The following is a 15,582-nucleotide window of genomic DNA, read 5'->3' on the forward strand; positions in this document are numbered from 1 at the left end:
AACACGAAACCCGATTCACGCACCGTTTCACCGGTTCACGCGTCCTCTTCTTTCCATCCCCCCCCACACCTCGATGCCTTTCATCTTGATCCTGATCGCGGTCGATTCCAAGATAGATCGTAATTTTACTTCACGACGACCGCGATTATGATTCTGCCGCGTTCACGGAAAAATGAATATGACCATTCTTGCACTCGACACTGTTGAAGTAAGAATTAGAGTTATGCTATGATATAGTACTGTATCAGGTAGTATAAAAACCCGCCGAACGGGGGCAGCGCTGACGTACGTATTGTAGCACAGAACACGTGTTAATAAATAAGAATGGGATAAAATATTAAATGTGCTTCGTAGTGCCTTCATTAGTTATAATTATTAAAACTTCACTATTAAAAATAACAACTACAAAAGACACCTTAAGGCGTGATTCCACTGAGGCAACATGTAGCATGCAACGAAACACAATTTTATTAAGGCAACATTTAGGCAACATGTCCCATGCGATTACGACGCACGCAACATGAAATCGACGTTATATGTATAGACACTTGGCATGTGTATTTGCTACACATTCATTTCTTTACTTTCCGAAATAAAGAAATGCGGGATTATTTGATATTGTTTTGTCGAATCGACAAGATTGAACATGTCGAGCAATGTCGTCAGTTAATGACAACTAGCATGCTACAGGTCGCGTAGTGTTACCGAACGACATGTGGCACGTTACAAGTGGCACAGTGTTGCTTCAGGGGAATCATACCTTTACAGCGCCACGTCTTTCGACAGTTTTTATCTTTGAGGTTATGTTGCGACTTTCAACTTAACTCTCGGAAAGAATCATCGATACGGCGATATTTGCACATCATGGGTGTTTTATAAGCTATTTTTAATTTACTTAACTTGCACAGTCCTTCGATAATAATTGGTAATATAATACATACGTATTTCGAAAGAAATTGTACGATGTCGGTACAATAAAAATTCGTTTATCGCGAACGGAACGCCGATTGTGATTGTAACAATCGAACGTAGGGATTGGAATAATTTTTTAGCCGTTCCTATCATTGTAATTAAATTTTTCATTTTTGACGCGACAAACCAGATATTTAATAGGTTGATTAATTATCGCTGATACGTTGAGATAGTTCTGTTGACACAAGTTCCGTTCCAGGTATAGTTAAGGCGCTCTGTATCGCGAAAACGAGATATCATTACACGGTATTGCGATAATTGTACTTGTTTAGCATTCCAGACGTGGTGTATTATAAGACGCATCATTTATTTTTATTACTTGAATGCACACAATTTGGTCATATGCCAACTAACTGTACCTTTACTACCTATGTAGTTTGACAATAGGAATAAACTATTTAACCCTTTTAAAAAGCTCGTAAAAACCAAACTAAGAATGATATTTACAAAATTCAGAAAGCAGCATATTACGAAATAAAGAAAGAATAAAGTAATGGCAATTGCATTTCAATATTTATTGCAAATCATATAAATAACATAATTATAAAATATGATTAAAAGCATAGAAACAAGTTTCTCTTCCACAAACAATGTTTACACATAAGAATAATCATTGTTTGATCACAGTTTTATGTAGGTCACGTAGCAGAAAGTATAAGTATTTGATTTTCAATGATTTTTTAATAAATACTCTATTCAAAATTTGATGAGGCTTTGTTAAAAAGTTATTAACGTTTAAAGTGGAGCCTGTCCTGAATTTTTTTCTCGAAAACGCGCAGGATTTCGAGGTTATGTCTATTCACCAAAAATGATTGTGATTGACTCTCACAACCGAAAATAATTTTTCCAGAACAATTTGAAATTTTTTTTTCCCGTTGGAAAATTTCATACCTCGAATTTTTTTCTAGAAAGTGAGTAGGAATTCAGGGGTATGTGTATTCGCCAAAAATGATTGTGATTGACCCCCGAAACCGAAAATAATTTTTCCAGAACGATTCGAAATTTTTGAATTTTGTCGAAAAATTTCACACATTCTCGAATTTTTTTCTCGAAAATGGTTAGGATTTTGGGGGTATGTTTATTAACCAAAAATGATTGCAACTGACCCCTGCAACTGAAAATATTTTTTCCAGAATGATTTGAAACCATTCATTTTCCCTGAAAAATTAACAGTCGATTTTTCTTAAAATTTTGTTTTCCATTTTTAATAAATTTGTTTGACGTCCTACGGAAATTTTGTTTAGTGCATTTTTGTAGGTATCCATGTGCTCTACTTCCATACTAAATTTCAATGGAATACATTCACTATTATAGAAGTTATGGACGATTGAAGATTGGGCCAGTTTTATGAGGTTTTCCTCATTCTACGGGGTTAAGGTATAAGTTTTCGAATATTTTTACAATTTCTACATATTCTACACTAAAATACGCGTTGTTTGCCTTTTGAAACATTAAAATCCTCCCATCCGTTCAAAAGTTATGACATTTTAAAGATTCGCATGAAGCATTTCTGGGCCTCACGTTAGATTTTCGGTAAAGAATTTTTTTCTCGAAAGTGCGTAGGATTTCGAGGGTATGTATATTGACCAAAAATGATTATAATTGACCCCTGCAATCAAAAATAATTTTTTTAGAACGATCTGAAATTTTTTAATTTTGTCGAAAAATTTCACACCTTATCGAATTTTTTTCTCAAAATTGGATAGGATTTCGAGGGTATGTCTAACGACCAAAACTGATTGTAATTGGCACCCAAAACTAAAAATAATTTTTCCAGAATGATTTGAAACTTTTCAATTTCGCCGAAAAATTTTTCGGTAAGAAATTTTTATCACGGAACTGAGTAGGATTTCGGGGGTATTTCTGTTGACCAAAAATGCTTGTAATCGACCCCTGCAACTGAAAATATTTTTTCCAGGACGATCTGAAATTTTTTAATTTTGTCGAAAAATTTCACACCTTATCGAATTTTTTTCTCAAAAATGGATAGGATTTCGAGGGTATGTCTAACGACCAAAACTGATTGTAATTGGCACCCAGAAATAAAAATAATTTTTCCAGAATGATTTGAAACTTTTCAATTTCGCCGAAAAATTTTTCGGTAAGAAATTTTTATTTCGGAACTGAGTAGGATTTCGGGGGTATTTCTGTTGACCAAAAATGCTTGTAATCGACCCCTGCAACTGAAAATATTTTTTCCAGGACGATTTGAAATATTTAATTTTGTCAAAAAATTTCGCACATTCTCGAATTTTTTTCTCAAAATTGGATAGGATTTCGAGGGTATGTCTAACGACCAAAACTGATTGTAATTGGCACCCAAAACTAAAAATAATTTTTCCAGAATGATTTCAAATTTTTTAATTTAATTTTTTAATGAAGCCTCGGACAAGAAATTGATATTCTTAATTTTCGTCTTATTTTGCCCTCTAGAATCTCCTATTAAAACTTTTCCCCAAGTGTGGCCGAACACCCTGTATAATTGTTACATTTTCTGTTAACACGTCTATCGTTATATCTTTGTTTATAAATTAATGTGTTTGTAAATAGTATAATTATCTATTTGATCTATTGGATCCACAACCTGTCAAAATAACACACCATTAAATCAATAGGTTACACGCAATTTGAACTTTAAAATTGAAAAAAATATAAAACAATTCGTAGAATAATTACTATTGCAAATCAGTATCGACGATGAAGCATGCAAATTATTAAAACGAACGAATCACTGCAAGGAAATGTACGTAAAGCTTGAAAATGAAGAAAATGTCCTTTGTTGCAACAGGAGGTTAACGAAATATCAACGCAAGCAAATAGTGATTTTATACAACTTTTTCTACCTAAAATTCGTTATAAATTATATGATTTGTTTATTTATCGGAATAGAGGAAAATTTGATACAAAGTAACAGAAAATGAGGAAAAAATGTAAGGATCCAGTATGCCCAGCAAACAAACATTCCACAAGGTTCGTGAAGGTAATAGTAAAACTACTTTGTAAACATATTAATCTGGTAATCATCGTAATTCGTACACAGCAAGAGAAAACCGCTGAAAAGTAAAAAGCCAAAAAAAACACCGTCCCGTAAACACGTGGCCACCACCTCGAAGGCATCGGCGAAGCTAGAAAGGAAGAGATCTAGATCAAAGTGTCGGTCCACGCGATCAAAAACATACAGTCGCATAAAGACTTGTAGAAAGTATCGACTATTGCCAATATGAATACGATTACGATACAAGTTCTGTTATCTGAATGTTTCATTATTAAAATATCCCATTTATTAATAGTTTCCAATAAAATATCAACATCTGTTGATTTGAAACAAATTGCGGATTGCGCGAGAAATAAATTAAAAATATACTTTTGCATATTTCGTCGAAAAAAATTTTTTTTTTTTTTTTGGATTTGTCCCAGATTTATTATTCAATTACTCTTTTGCAACAGCAAAAATTGCTCTCAGCTATACAGGGTGTTCGACCACTCCTGGGAACAATTTTAAGGGGGGGATTCTAGAGGCCAAAAATACATAAAAATAAAACATTGGATAATTTAAAAAATGCAACAAGACGATATTACAAAATTAACAAGAGAATTTACTGCAAATAGCATGGAAAAAATTTTTGGAACGAACGTAATTCCTAATACATATTTCATAACATTTATGTTATTTATTTAAAAAAAACATGGAATAAAGCTGTCTCCCTATTAATTCAGATAACAGAGATCCTAACCATATTGTTTCTTATATTATAAACAGTCATAAGTGAAATTAATAATGCAACGTGGATCGTTGTGTTTCACGTTTGAAGATTTTCATGTTGTTTCCAGCAAAAGGTGCCAAGCTTCGAGGCTAACCATAGAATCTTCAACGTCGACGAGTCTGCCTCAAAAGATATGGTAAGAGAGTGATAAATAAATTCGAATCGTTGTTGCGTCCAGTTGCATGCTTCGCCAGAAGCAACGTCACTGGATGCAACACAGATCCTTTTCAACCTTGCATTCTCTAGGATTCTCATTCCCATGCCATTTCAGTGAATCAGCAGGCTACCGATAGTAAACTCGGAAATATTGCCCAGCGCATTACCTAACGCGATAAACATGCACAAACGGCGATACGCAGCGATACACGCGCGTTTAGTATCGCTCATAATTATTCGAATGACTCTATGAGTTGGAAAAAGTAAATATTAAGGATCTAACTTTTAAAAGTTCTATAGCAAAGATTGCATGAAACGAGGTATTTCAAACTAAACGCTAGAATTTCACTGTTGCATTTCAAGAAGTAAGGGTATAGCCGAATAAGGGAGTCAAATGTGACATACGATGGATCCATCGATAGAGCATCAAGAAAAAACGTTCTGTGCCAAATTTTAACCCTCTGTCTTGTTTGGAAGGGTAGTTATTGAGAAAATTCGGATCAACGAATTTCTGCCTATTTCCCCTATTTAATCGAGTACAAAAATTATGAAAAAAATCTGGTGCATCGTGGTTATTGAGATACGTGTTTGAGAATTTTTTCCGATATTTCGATTCCAAATCCTAGGTGTGAAGAATTGAAAACGCAAAAAAACACAGAAAAATACGGATTTCGTATTGAAGCTTTCGAGACACTAGATTTCTATAATTACTGTAAATGCGTATTGTCATTGGTTATCTCCCTGAATTTTTTCAGATTTTTTGGTAGGGTGCGCCGTAGTAGCAAAAATGAAAAACCGATTTTTTCGACGTTTTTCGCGTGAAAAAGCATCTTATACTTTGAATTTTTGTATTCTCTTTAATAGATAACTATATTGTATGGTTTTAAACATTTCTACGTTGAGCAGAACATTGTATACAAGAAGAAAAGCAAAAATAAGTCACGAAAAAAAAGTGCTATGCGCGATATATTGAGAAGTATCAACGGTATTTTCAACAGCTGCGATGGTGCAGTAAGTAAGATGCTTGAATGTGAGACTGCTGCAAACTTTTTGACGCGCGTTCGCGCCCTGCTAAAGTACATTTTTTTTATTATATTAATTTTGTTTTTTTTTTCAATTTCTAACTAAACGACAGTGAAAAACTATTTGTTTATTAATATTTAAAAAATATTTTCACCTAAAATATACGCTCATATTCTTTTTATTGAAGAATCTTCTTGCAGTAGGTACTGAAATTTTTGGACGAAATTAAACAATTTCCAATCATACTAAAAAAATTATATTTAGTTACACGGATCGATTACAAGCATTTTAGGTGAATAGACATATCCCCGAAATCCTACGCGCTTTCGAGAAAATAATTCCTTACCGAAAATCTAATGTGAGGCTTCCTTGAAATTTCATGCAAATCTTTAAAATGTCATAACTTCTGAACGTATTGAAGGATTTTAATGTTTGAAGCGGCAAATAACGCGTATTTTGGTGAGGAATATGTAGGCATTATAACAATAGTGAAAAAATTGTTCCTTAATCCCGTAAAGTTAGAAAAACCCCATAAAAATGGTCCAATTTTCAAACGGTCATAACGCCTACAATAGTGAACATATTTCAATGAAAATTTTTTCTAAAGTAGAGCTCATCGGTGCCTATAAAAAAGTATTAGACATTTTTTCTGTGGAGCGTGAAACAAATTTATTAAAAATGAAAAACAATTTTTTAAGAAAAATCAACCAGGGGGGTAGGTGCCTATATTTTTCGACGAAAAAAAAATTTCAAATCGTTCTGAAAAAATTATTTCTAGCTAAGGGAGTCAATTACAATTATTTTCGGTGAATAGACATACCCCCAAAATCCTACACAGTTTCGAAAAAAAATTCAAATAAATATATCGCGCATAGCACTTTTTTTTTCGTGACTTATTTTTGCGTTTCTTCTTGTATACACTGTTCTGCTCAACATAGAAATGTTTAAAACCATACAATATAGTTATCTATTAAAGAGAATACAAAAATTCAAAGTATAAGATGCTTTTTCACGCGAAAAACTTCGAAAAAATCGGTTTTTGATTTTTGTTACTACCGCGCACATTACCAAAAAATCTGAAAAAATTCAGGGAGATATCCAATGACAATACGCATTTACAGTAATTATAGAAATCTAGTGTCTCGAAAGCTTCAATACGAAATCCGTATTTTTCTGTGTTTTTTTGCGTTTTTAATTTTTCACACCTAGGATTTGGAATCGAAAAATCGGAAAAAATTCAGGGAGATAACCAATGACAATACGCATTTACAGTAATTATAGAAATCTAGTATCTCGAAAGCTTCAATACGAAATCCGTATTTTTCTGTGTTTTTTTGCGTTTTTAATTTTTCACACCTAGGATTTGGAATTGAAAAATCGGAAAAAATTCAGGGATATAACCAATGACAATACGCATTTACAGTAATTATAGAAATCTAGTATCTCGAAAGCTTCAATACGAAATCCGTATTTTTCTGTGTTTTTTTGCGTTTTTAATTTTTCACACCTAGGATTTGGAATCGAAAAATCGGATAAAATTCAGGGAGATAACCAATGACAATACGCATTTACAGTAATTATAGAAATCTAGTGTCTCGAAAGCTTCAATACGAAATCCGTATTTTTCTGTGTTTTTTTGCGTTTTTAATTTTTCACACCTAGGATTTGGAATTGAAAAATCGGAAAAAATTCAGGGAGATAACCAATGACAATACGCATTTACAGTAATTATAGAAATCTAGTGTCTCGAAAGCTTCAATACGAAATCCGTATTTTTCTGTGTTTTTTTGCGTTTTTAATTTTTCACACCTAGGATTTGGAATCGAAAAATCGGATAAAATTCAGGGAGATAACCAATGACAATACGCATTTACAGTAATTATATAAATCTAGTGTCTCGAAAGCTTCAATACGAAATCCGTATTTTTCTGTGTTTTTTTGCGTTTTTAATTTTTCACACCTAGGATTTGGTATCGAAAAATCGGACAAAATTCTCAAACACGTATCTCAATAACCACAATGCACCAGATTTTTTTCATAATTTTTCTACTCGATTAAATAGGGGAAATAGGCAGAAATTCGTTAATCCGAATTTTCTCAATAACTACCCTTCCAAACGAGATAGAGGGTTAAAATTTGGCACCCAACGTTTTTTCTTGATGCTCTATCGATGGATCCATCGTATGTCACATTTGGTTCAAGGGCACATTTGACTCCCTTATTCGGCTATACCCTTTCAAGATAAATATAATAACGAGCATTTTTCGAGTTTCTCAGGACGTCGGAGCTTCTCTTAAATGGCTAATTTTAAAAATCACAACAACTCCCATAACAGTCTAATTATTTCTAAACAACGGAAGTAGATTTATGATAACAAGTAGGAACGAACACACACAGATTATTTAAATCTCGAAATCTCAAAAAGCAAATACCAACACAAGAGACCCGATTAAACATTTTCGTTTACCGAAATTCCAAGATAATTACATTTTTCTAACACTGCAGTACTAAAAGACGCCTTTCGTCTCTCGAAATAATTATAAGCGTTGCTATACGTATACGCGTTAGATTTAAAAAGTTTTCGAGAAACTCTGCGATGAGATGTTAATCATATCATTTGCAGCGTGAGGAGTAAGGATTCCGTAAAGTCGGGTAAATTGAAACACGTTTCACGGCCCGGTAAAAGGACGATTTGCCGTTGCGAGGATCCTCGGATATCCCGAAGTTCGACAAAAACGAAAACGGAAAGGAGATCTCGATCGCGATGTAAGAAGTCAGCGAGAAGAGAAAGCGATCGAAAAAAGAAGCTTCTGCCCGGTCTCTGTGTATGCGTCAGAGGAACTCGATCCACTTCGCGGAACTCAAAGAGCTGCGAGTGTACTTCCAAGTGTGCGATTCTTACGAAATACGACGAATGCTGTTGCGCAAAAAATAAGGTACGCCGGACTATACAGTCACTCGCATCGAAAATACTTCTAATCGACCCCAGACAATTAAATATAATTTTTCTAGTTGAAATTTTTTAATCCCCTCTAAAAATTTCAGTACTGATAGATTTCTTGAGTAACAAAGGTATTTTATTTATTAATTCTTACAAAATAGAATTGGGTGCATGCGGCAAAGCCAAAAACCAAGTCACACTCATTCGACTGTCGCGCCGCATACCGTATAAAAACGAAAACATAAGAGCTCACGAATTCTTTTGAATGGCGCTAAATTTTCAACATTCCAACAAGTACCTTCTCGAATTTTTTTCTAGAAAGTGGGTAGGAATTCGGGGATATGTATAATGACTAAAAATAATTGCAATTGACCCCAGCAACCGAGAATAATTTTTTTAGAACGATTCGAAAGTTTTGAATTTTGACGAAAAATTTCACAACTTCTCGAATTTTTTTCTCGAAAATGGTTAGGATTTTGGGTGTATGTATATTGACCAAAAATGCTTGTAATCGATCCCTGTATCTAAATATAATTTTTCCAGAACGATTTGAAATATTTAATTTTGTCGAAAAATTTCAATACCTACTCGAATTTTTTTCTCGAAAGTGGGTAGGATTTCGGGGATACGTGTGTTCACCAAAAATGATTGTAATTGACCCCTGCAACTAAATATAATTTTTTTAGTACGATTTGAAATTTTTTAATCTCGTCTAAAAATTTCACACCTTCTCGAATTTTTTTCTAGAAAATGGGTAGGAATTCGGGGATATGTATAATGACTAAAAATAATTGCAATTGACCCCAGCAACCGAGAATAATTTTTTTAGAACGATTCGAAAGTTTTGAATTTTGACGAAAAATTTCACAACTTCTCGAATTTTTTTCTCGAAAATGGTTAGGATTTTGGGTGTATGTATATTGACCAAAAATGCTTGTAATCGATCCCTGTATCTAAATATAATTTTTCCAGAACGATTTGAAATATTTAATTTTGTCGAAAAATTTCAATACCTACTCGAATTTTTTTCTCGAAAGTGGGTAGGATTTCGGGGATACGTGTGTTCACCAAAAATGATTGTAATTGACCCCTGCAACTAAATATAATTTTTTTAGTACGATTTGAAATTTTTTAATCTCGTCTAAAAATTTCACACCTTCTCGAATTTTTTTCTAGAAAATGGGTAGGAATTCGGGGATATGTATAATGACTAAAAATAATTGCAATTGACCCCAGCAACCGAGAATAATTTTTTTAGAACGATTCGAAAGTTTTGAATTTTGACGAAAAATTTCACAACTTCTCGAATTTTTTTCTCGAAAATGGTTAGGATTTTGGGTGTATGTATATTGACCAAAAATGCTTGTAATCGATCCCTGTATCTAAATATAATTTTTCCAGAACGATTTGAAATATTTAATTTTGTCGAAAAATTTCAATACCTACTCGAATTTTTTTCTCGAAAGTGGGTAGGATTTCGGGGATACGTGTGTTCACCAAAAATGATTGTAATTGACCCCTGCAACTAAATATAATTTTTTAGTACGATTTGAAATTTTTTAATCTCGTCTAAAAATTTCACACCTTCTCGAATTTTTTTCTAGAAAGTGGGTAGGAATTCGGGGATATGTATAATGACTAAAAATAATTGCAATTGACCCCAGCAACCGAGAATAATTTTTTTAGAACGATTCGAAAGTTTTGAATTTTGACGAAAAATTTCACAACTTCTCGAATTTTTTTCTCGAAAATGGTTAGGATTTTGGGTGTATGTATATTGACCAAAAATGCTTGTAATCGATCCCTGTATCTAAATATAATTTTTCCAGAATGATTTGAAATTTTTTAATAACTTTTTAACGAAGCCTATTGTGAACACTTTTAGCATTTTAGAAACATCGTTTCAGAGAAAGCGAGGTAAAAAGAAAGATGTAAATAATAGAAGAAGTTCCAGCGATTCGAGAAATCGAAACTCTCTTGATAAATGCCCTTGCACGTCGACGTCAAAGTTAGAATTATTTAAATAATAAATACTCTTGTTGTAACGTAGAGGAAATAACTTACTCGTGACTGACATATAGATCATCTCGAAATATAATCCGAAGAGGATTATCCAATTTACGTAAACGAATACGGAAATTGAAAAATTCAACCCGATACGAATAGTCGGTATTTAAAAATCACGACCGAGAAAATATTCTTACGGAAGTACTTAAAACGATCTCATTTTAGTCCCAAATGTAATAATCTACGTGAATGCAAAACGTGTCCTGTTAAAAAATGTTGCTCTAAAATTTCTTTGAAGAAACAATATCGACAAGCGCCTGTAAGTACCATTCTTCTGCGAGAAGAAGGCACAGCGTGTTTGCATCCCCACTCCTCTCACAGTTCGCTGACTCGCACGTTATTGGTCGAGAACTGTGACGAAGATCGTGGACAGCCAATCAGCGGACTGCAGCAAGCGCGGGGGATTTAAACACGCTGTAGAACGATCCACGCTTCCATAGACTGAATGTTCATTTATTTCAGGACAGAAGGAAAGTGAAGTTTTGCAAATAAAGATTAACAATGGATCGGTATTTCTAGTAAGTATTTTCTTTGTATTTGTTTACAAAATGAGTTATAATTACTCGCGGAGATATCTTCGATTTGCAAACTAACGGCACGTACACTTAATTATTAAGTAATATGAACGTAAATTCTAGATCGATACTGCATGACCAATGCAAATTAATTCTTTTTTTTTTTTACAGAACATCTAACGATTTAAACGTCTGCTTTGCGATAAAAAGAAAAGTACATCACCAAGCGAAGGGCGCAACATAAACGACAAAAATAGTAAACATTATATTCGATTTTACTTTTATCATAGTTATATAATCCTATGAAGCCGAGATATGATACATAAAGATGAACATGAAACAGTGTTAAATATTATGGTTTACCTTTTACGATATTAAATAGTTCACAAGCATATCTATGAGATATATTTTGCATACATTCTAGAAACTATAACCTGAGCCAAGATTTAAAGATTTCTGGTTTATTACTATACTTTTGATGAGTAAATAGCAAGAAATAAACACTTCCAGAAATCCCGGACATACAGGGTGTTCGGCCACCTCTAGCAAATATTTTAATGAGCGATAGTAGAGGCCAAAATAAGACGAAAATCAAGAATACTAATTTGTTGATGGAAGCTTCGTTAAAAAGTTATTAACAATTAAATTCAAAAATTTCAAATCGTTCTGGAAAAATTATTTTCGGTTGCGGGGGTAAACTACAATCATTTTTGGTGAGTACACATGCCTCCGAAATCCTATCCACTTTCGAGAAAAAAAATCGAGTAGGTGGTGAAATTTTTCGGCGAAAAAAATTTTTTCAAATCGTTCTAAAAAAATTATTTTCGGTTGCGGGGATCAATCACAATCATTTTTTATCATTACAAATACCTCCGAAATTGTACGCACTTTCGAGAGAAAAAATTCCTTACTGAAAATCCAATTAGGTGCGTAAATTTTTCAACGGAGAAAAAAAATTGCAATTCGTTGTGGAAAAATTATTTTCGGTCGCGGGGGTCAATTACAATCAGTTTTTGTCATTAGACATACCCACGAAATCCTGCCCACTTTCGAGAAAAAAAATAGAGAATGTGTGAAATTATTCGAGAAAATTAAGAAATTGCAAATCGTTGCGGAAAAATTATTTTCGGTTGTAGGGTTCAATTACAGTCATTTTTGGTGAACAGACGTACCCCCGAAATCTTGCGCATTTTCGAGAAAAAAATTCAGTAAGGGCGGCACTTTAAACGTTAATAACTTTTTAACGAAGCTTCCATCAACAAATTGGTATTCTTGATTTTCGTCTTATTTTGGCCTCTACTATCGGTCATTAAAATTTTTGCTAGAGGTGGCCGAACACCCTGTATATGCTTTTCATTTGTAAGAACAGTCTGTGCCTTTGTTTCGTGTTTCTCGTTTGTATGTACAATAACATGTTTCGCAGGATGCGCCCAAGGCAGTGATCGTAAATGAAATTATTCTCATGATTGTTTCTAAGACGCATACTCATATGTATTCATTCATCATTCAAACGGACTCTTATTAAATACATCCACTATTTATCCTTTCTTCACTGAAACGTAATAGAAACGTTTCTGGAGTTTGTATTATTAGAATATATTGTTTCCGAAGCATCAAGCTTCAAACATCCTGCTTCGATGCGAAGTTCTGCGATATAATGGAACGAGGCGAAGCTCGCAGATGGTAAAACTATTACATAACATACTGTATTATTCTCAATACATTGGAATGATCAGTCTCTTCTCACAGAGTTGGCTCCCAACAGCCGATCGACAAGCCAACCGAGGCAACCACATTTTTATAAAATTTATGAAATATCAATGAGTTGTGAGGAATTAAATACATGCTGCAAGCGCCAGGAACTGGCAAGTCTAACAGGGTATTTCTTTTAATGTCATCTTTCACTATTAAGGAAGAGATACGTGTAAACGTTAATATATAAATTCACCGTGTACTGCGTCTGTTAGCATTACGTAATTGTTTTTCAATTTCAAATTGCCGTAAATCTGCCCTCTGCAGAAAGTCTTGACGTTCTAAATACCCATCCTTGCCTTTATTATGAGTAGTAATCTCTTCCTCTAAATTTTCTTCCTTCTTATAGCTATCCCAATCCAATTTGGATTTTTCCAATGTACTAATTTTTGCCTTTTTCCCTATTTGACCAAGAACAGAAGAAATACCTCCTAAACCAGCTCTTTTGAAACCTCTTCCTTTTCCAGACCCTTTCCCCGTAGAGGAAGTAGAATTTTCTGTTTTCTCTGAATGTGACAATCTAGCTTCCGCAGAGTCTACCGACACTTCCTTCTCAACCTTCACTTCCTCGCCGGCGAATTCAAATATTTTAGTTATTTTTACTTTCTCTTCTATTTTTGGCTTTTCTAAAGGCGATGTCTTTTCTTTCGATTTATTCGTTGAATTTTGTGGCTTTGGTTTAGATACAATCGCTTCAATAAATAAAAATATAAGTATACGAAAAATAGCAGTTACACAGACTATCGAGAGGAAACTAAACTTACCTGTATCTTTCATGAAATCTGCCCACAGAGAATCAGCTTTTTTCTTTTGTTCCTCTTCCGTAAGATTCTTTTTCTCTTTAGACTCTTCCAGTTCTACCTCATTTACACCGCTTTCATCATTTTGTTCGGATCTTTTGTTCTTCTTAGATTTAGAATTTGTAACCCTGTTTCTCTTCCTTCCACTCTTCTTCGTGGTTTCTCTCTTATTTTCATCGTTTTCATCTTCAGGCCCACTTTCTGCATCACCTTCGGATTCTACTTCGGACACAGGATCGCTATCTGCACCATCAGGAACATAATCTTCGTCGTCTTCGTCAGAATCGGAAGGCAACTGGTTTTCCTCGGTCATATTCAGTTAAAACCTAACCGATCAAGGTTCCTATAACCAAACAATAATATATTAAACATTACCCAGTATATCTATATTGATTAAACAAAAGGAAATTTATAAAATACACAAAATATAAACAATAAACATCATTAAAATTTTCAGTTTATCATGGTTGATATACAAATATATACCCTAACCTCTTCAACGTATACAAATCTACGAATAACCACAGCCTCATAACTATAAGTTATAGATCGCTGTTATTTTGATTTTTACTTACGTATCTCTGAAAAAAAACACAATCTTTCGTACAAAGATTTGGTTACACTTCGAACCACTTTTCGGAACTTTCGTCAGACTATTAGAAATATCTTCTGAGATTCGGCGTTTGTCACTTATTCGTCGTGCACTTTGAATTAAAAGCGTCGATGTTTTGTAAACAGACAAAAAACTGTTGCTCGAGAAAAAATTGCGCAAAATTAACGAACGAAGAATACGAAACGTCTCACGAATTCACGATTCGCGAATGCGTTCGATGTGCAACATCAGCCATTTTCATTTGCGCGTAAAGCGCCACCTGCGCCACCAAAGAAGAATTTATCGGCGCGTAAAGGACGCCATAACAGATGGCAGACGAGTCGACAAATTTTGGAGGGAATATTGATATCGTTTAAACAATTACAACAAAAATTAACATCCATGTCAATATTTATACATTTTTATCGCTTTATTTCGTTATTCGTTTCAAGCATGATCTTAATTTTTTAATGTAAACTTTTTATCTACTTCGATATACGAAGATTTATAGGTTAAGAAGTACGAAAACGTTTCATTTACTTTTAATTTTTTTTATTCTTAATAATTGTTGTAAGTACGGAAAATATTTTTGTGCCTTTAACAGTTAATATTCTGAGTCTATGTCTATGTCAATGTTATTCACTGTTGCTGTGTCTCACCCTGCCGCAATTTTTTATAATTCGCGTACTTCGTTACGTAATGGACAGAAGACGCGATCGACTTACCTAATAATGACCAAGAACCTAAGAGGTGTAGGAGATTAGGTGGATCGTGCGGACGATTTTCCTTGCCCCTTACATCGTATAGTTTGTAGCTAGTGCGTTATCATCTCGTTTCTCAATTGTACGAAAAATACGTCGTCGTTGTAAGAAAAATAAAAAATTGACCTGTGCTTTTCTCGATTTCGCGAGTCCTCGTCTGCCCCATTGTTTTGCAATGGCGACCGTATACAACGAGATCGATGTTAAACACGCTTTCCACCATTCGTCGTTCTGTTCAC

At 33.9% G+C, this 15,582-nt stretch overlaps 1 protein-coding gene across 1 annotated transcript; it reads right to left on the reverse strand.

The window, feature by feature from the left end:
- Positions 1–12,792: 12,792 nt before the first annotated feature.
- On the reverse strand, positions 12,793–14,813 carry LOC122402635 (craniofacial development protein 1). Its single transcript, XM_043405588.1, has 3 exons — positions 14,566–14,813; positions 13,955–14,333; positions 12,793–13,882 (listed from the first exon to the last, which is right to left on the reverse strand). The coding sequence occupies exons 2-3, from the start codon at positions 14,301–14,303 to the stop codon at positions 13,383–13,385; spliced, it is 849 nt and encodes a 282-aa protein (XP_043261523.1). The 5' UTR covers positions 14,304–14,333; positions 14,566–14,813; the 3' UTR covers positions 12,793–13,382.
- Positions 14,814–15,582: the final 769 nt, after the last annotated feature.

The sequence above is a fragment of the Colletes gigas genome, unplaced genomic scaffold, assembly GCF_013123115.1.
Source record: "Colletes gigas isolate AHSC1104 unplaced genomic scaffold, ASM1312311v1 Colletes_gigas_Sc00038, whole genome shotgun sequence".
NCBI lineage: Eukaryota > Metazoa > Arthropoda > Insecta > Hymenoptera > Colletidae > Colletes > Colletes gigas.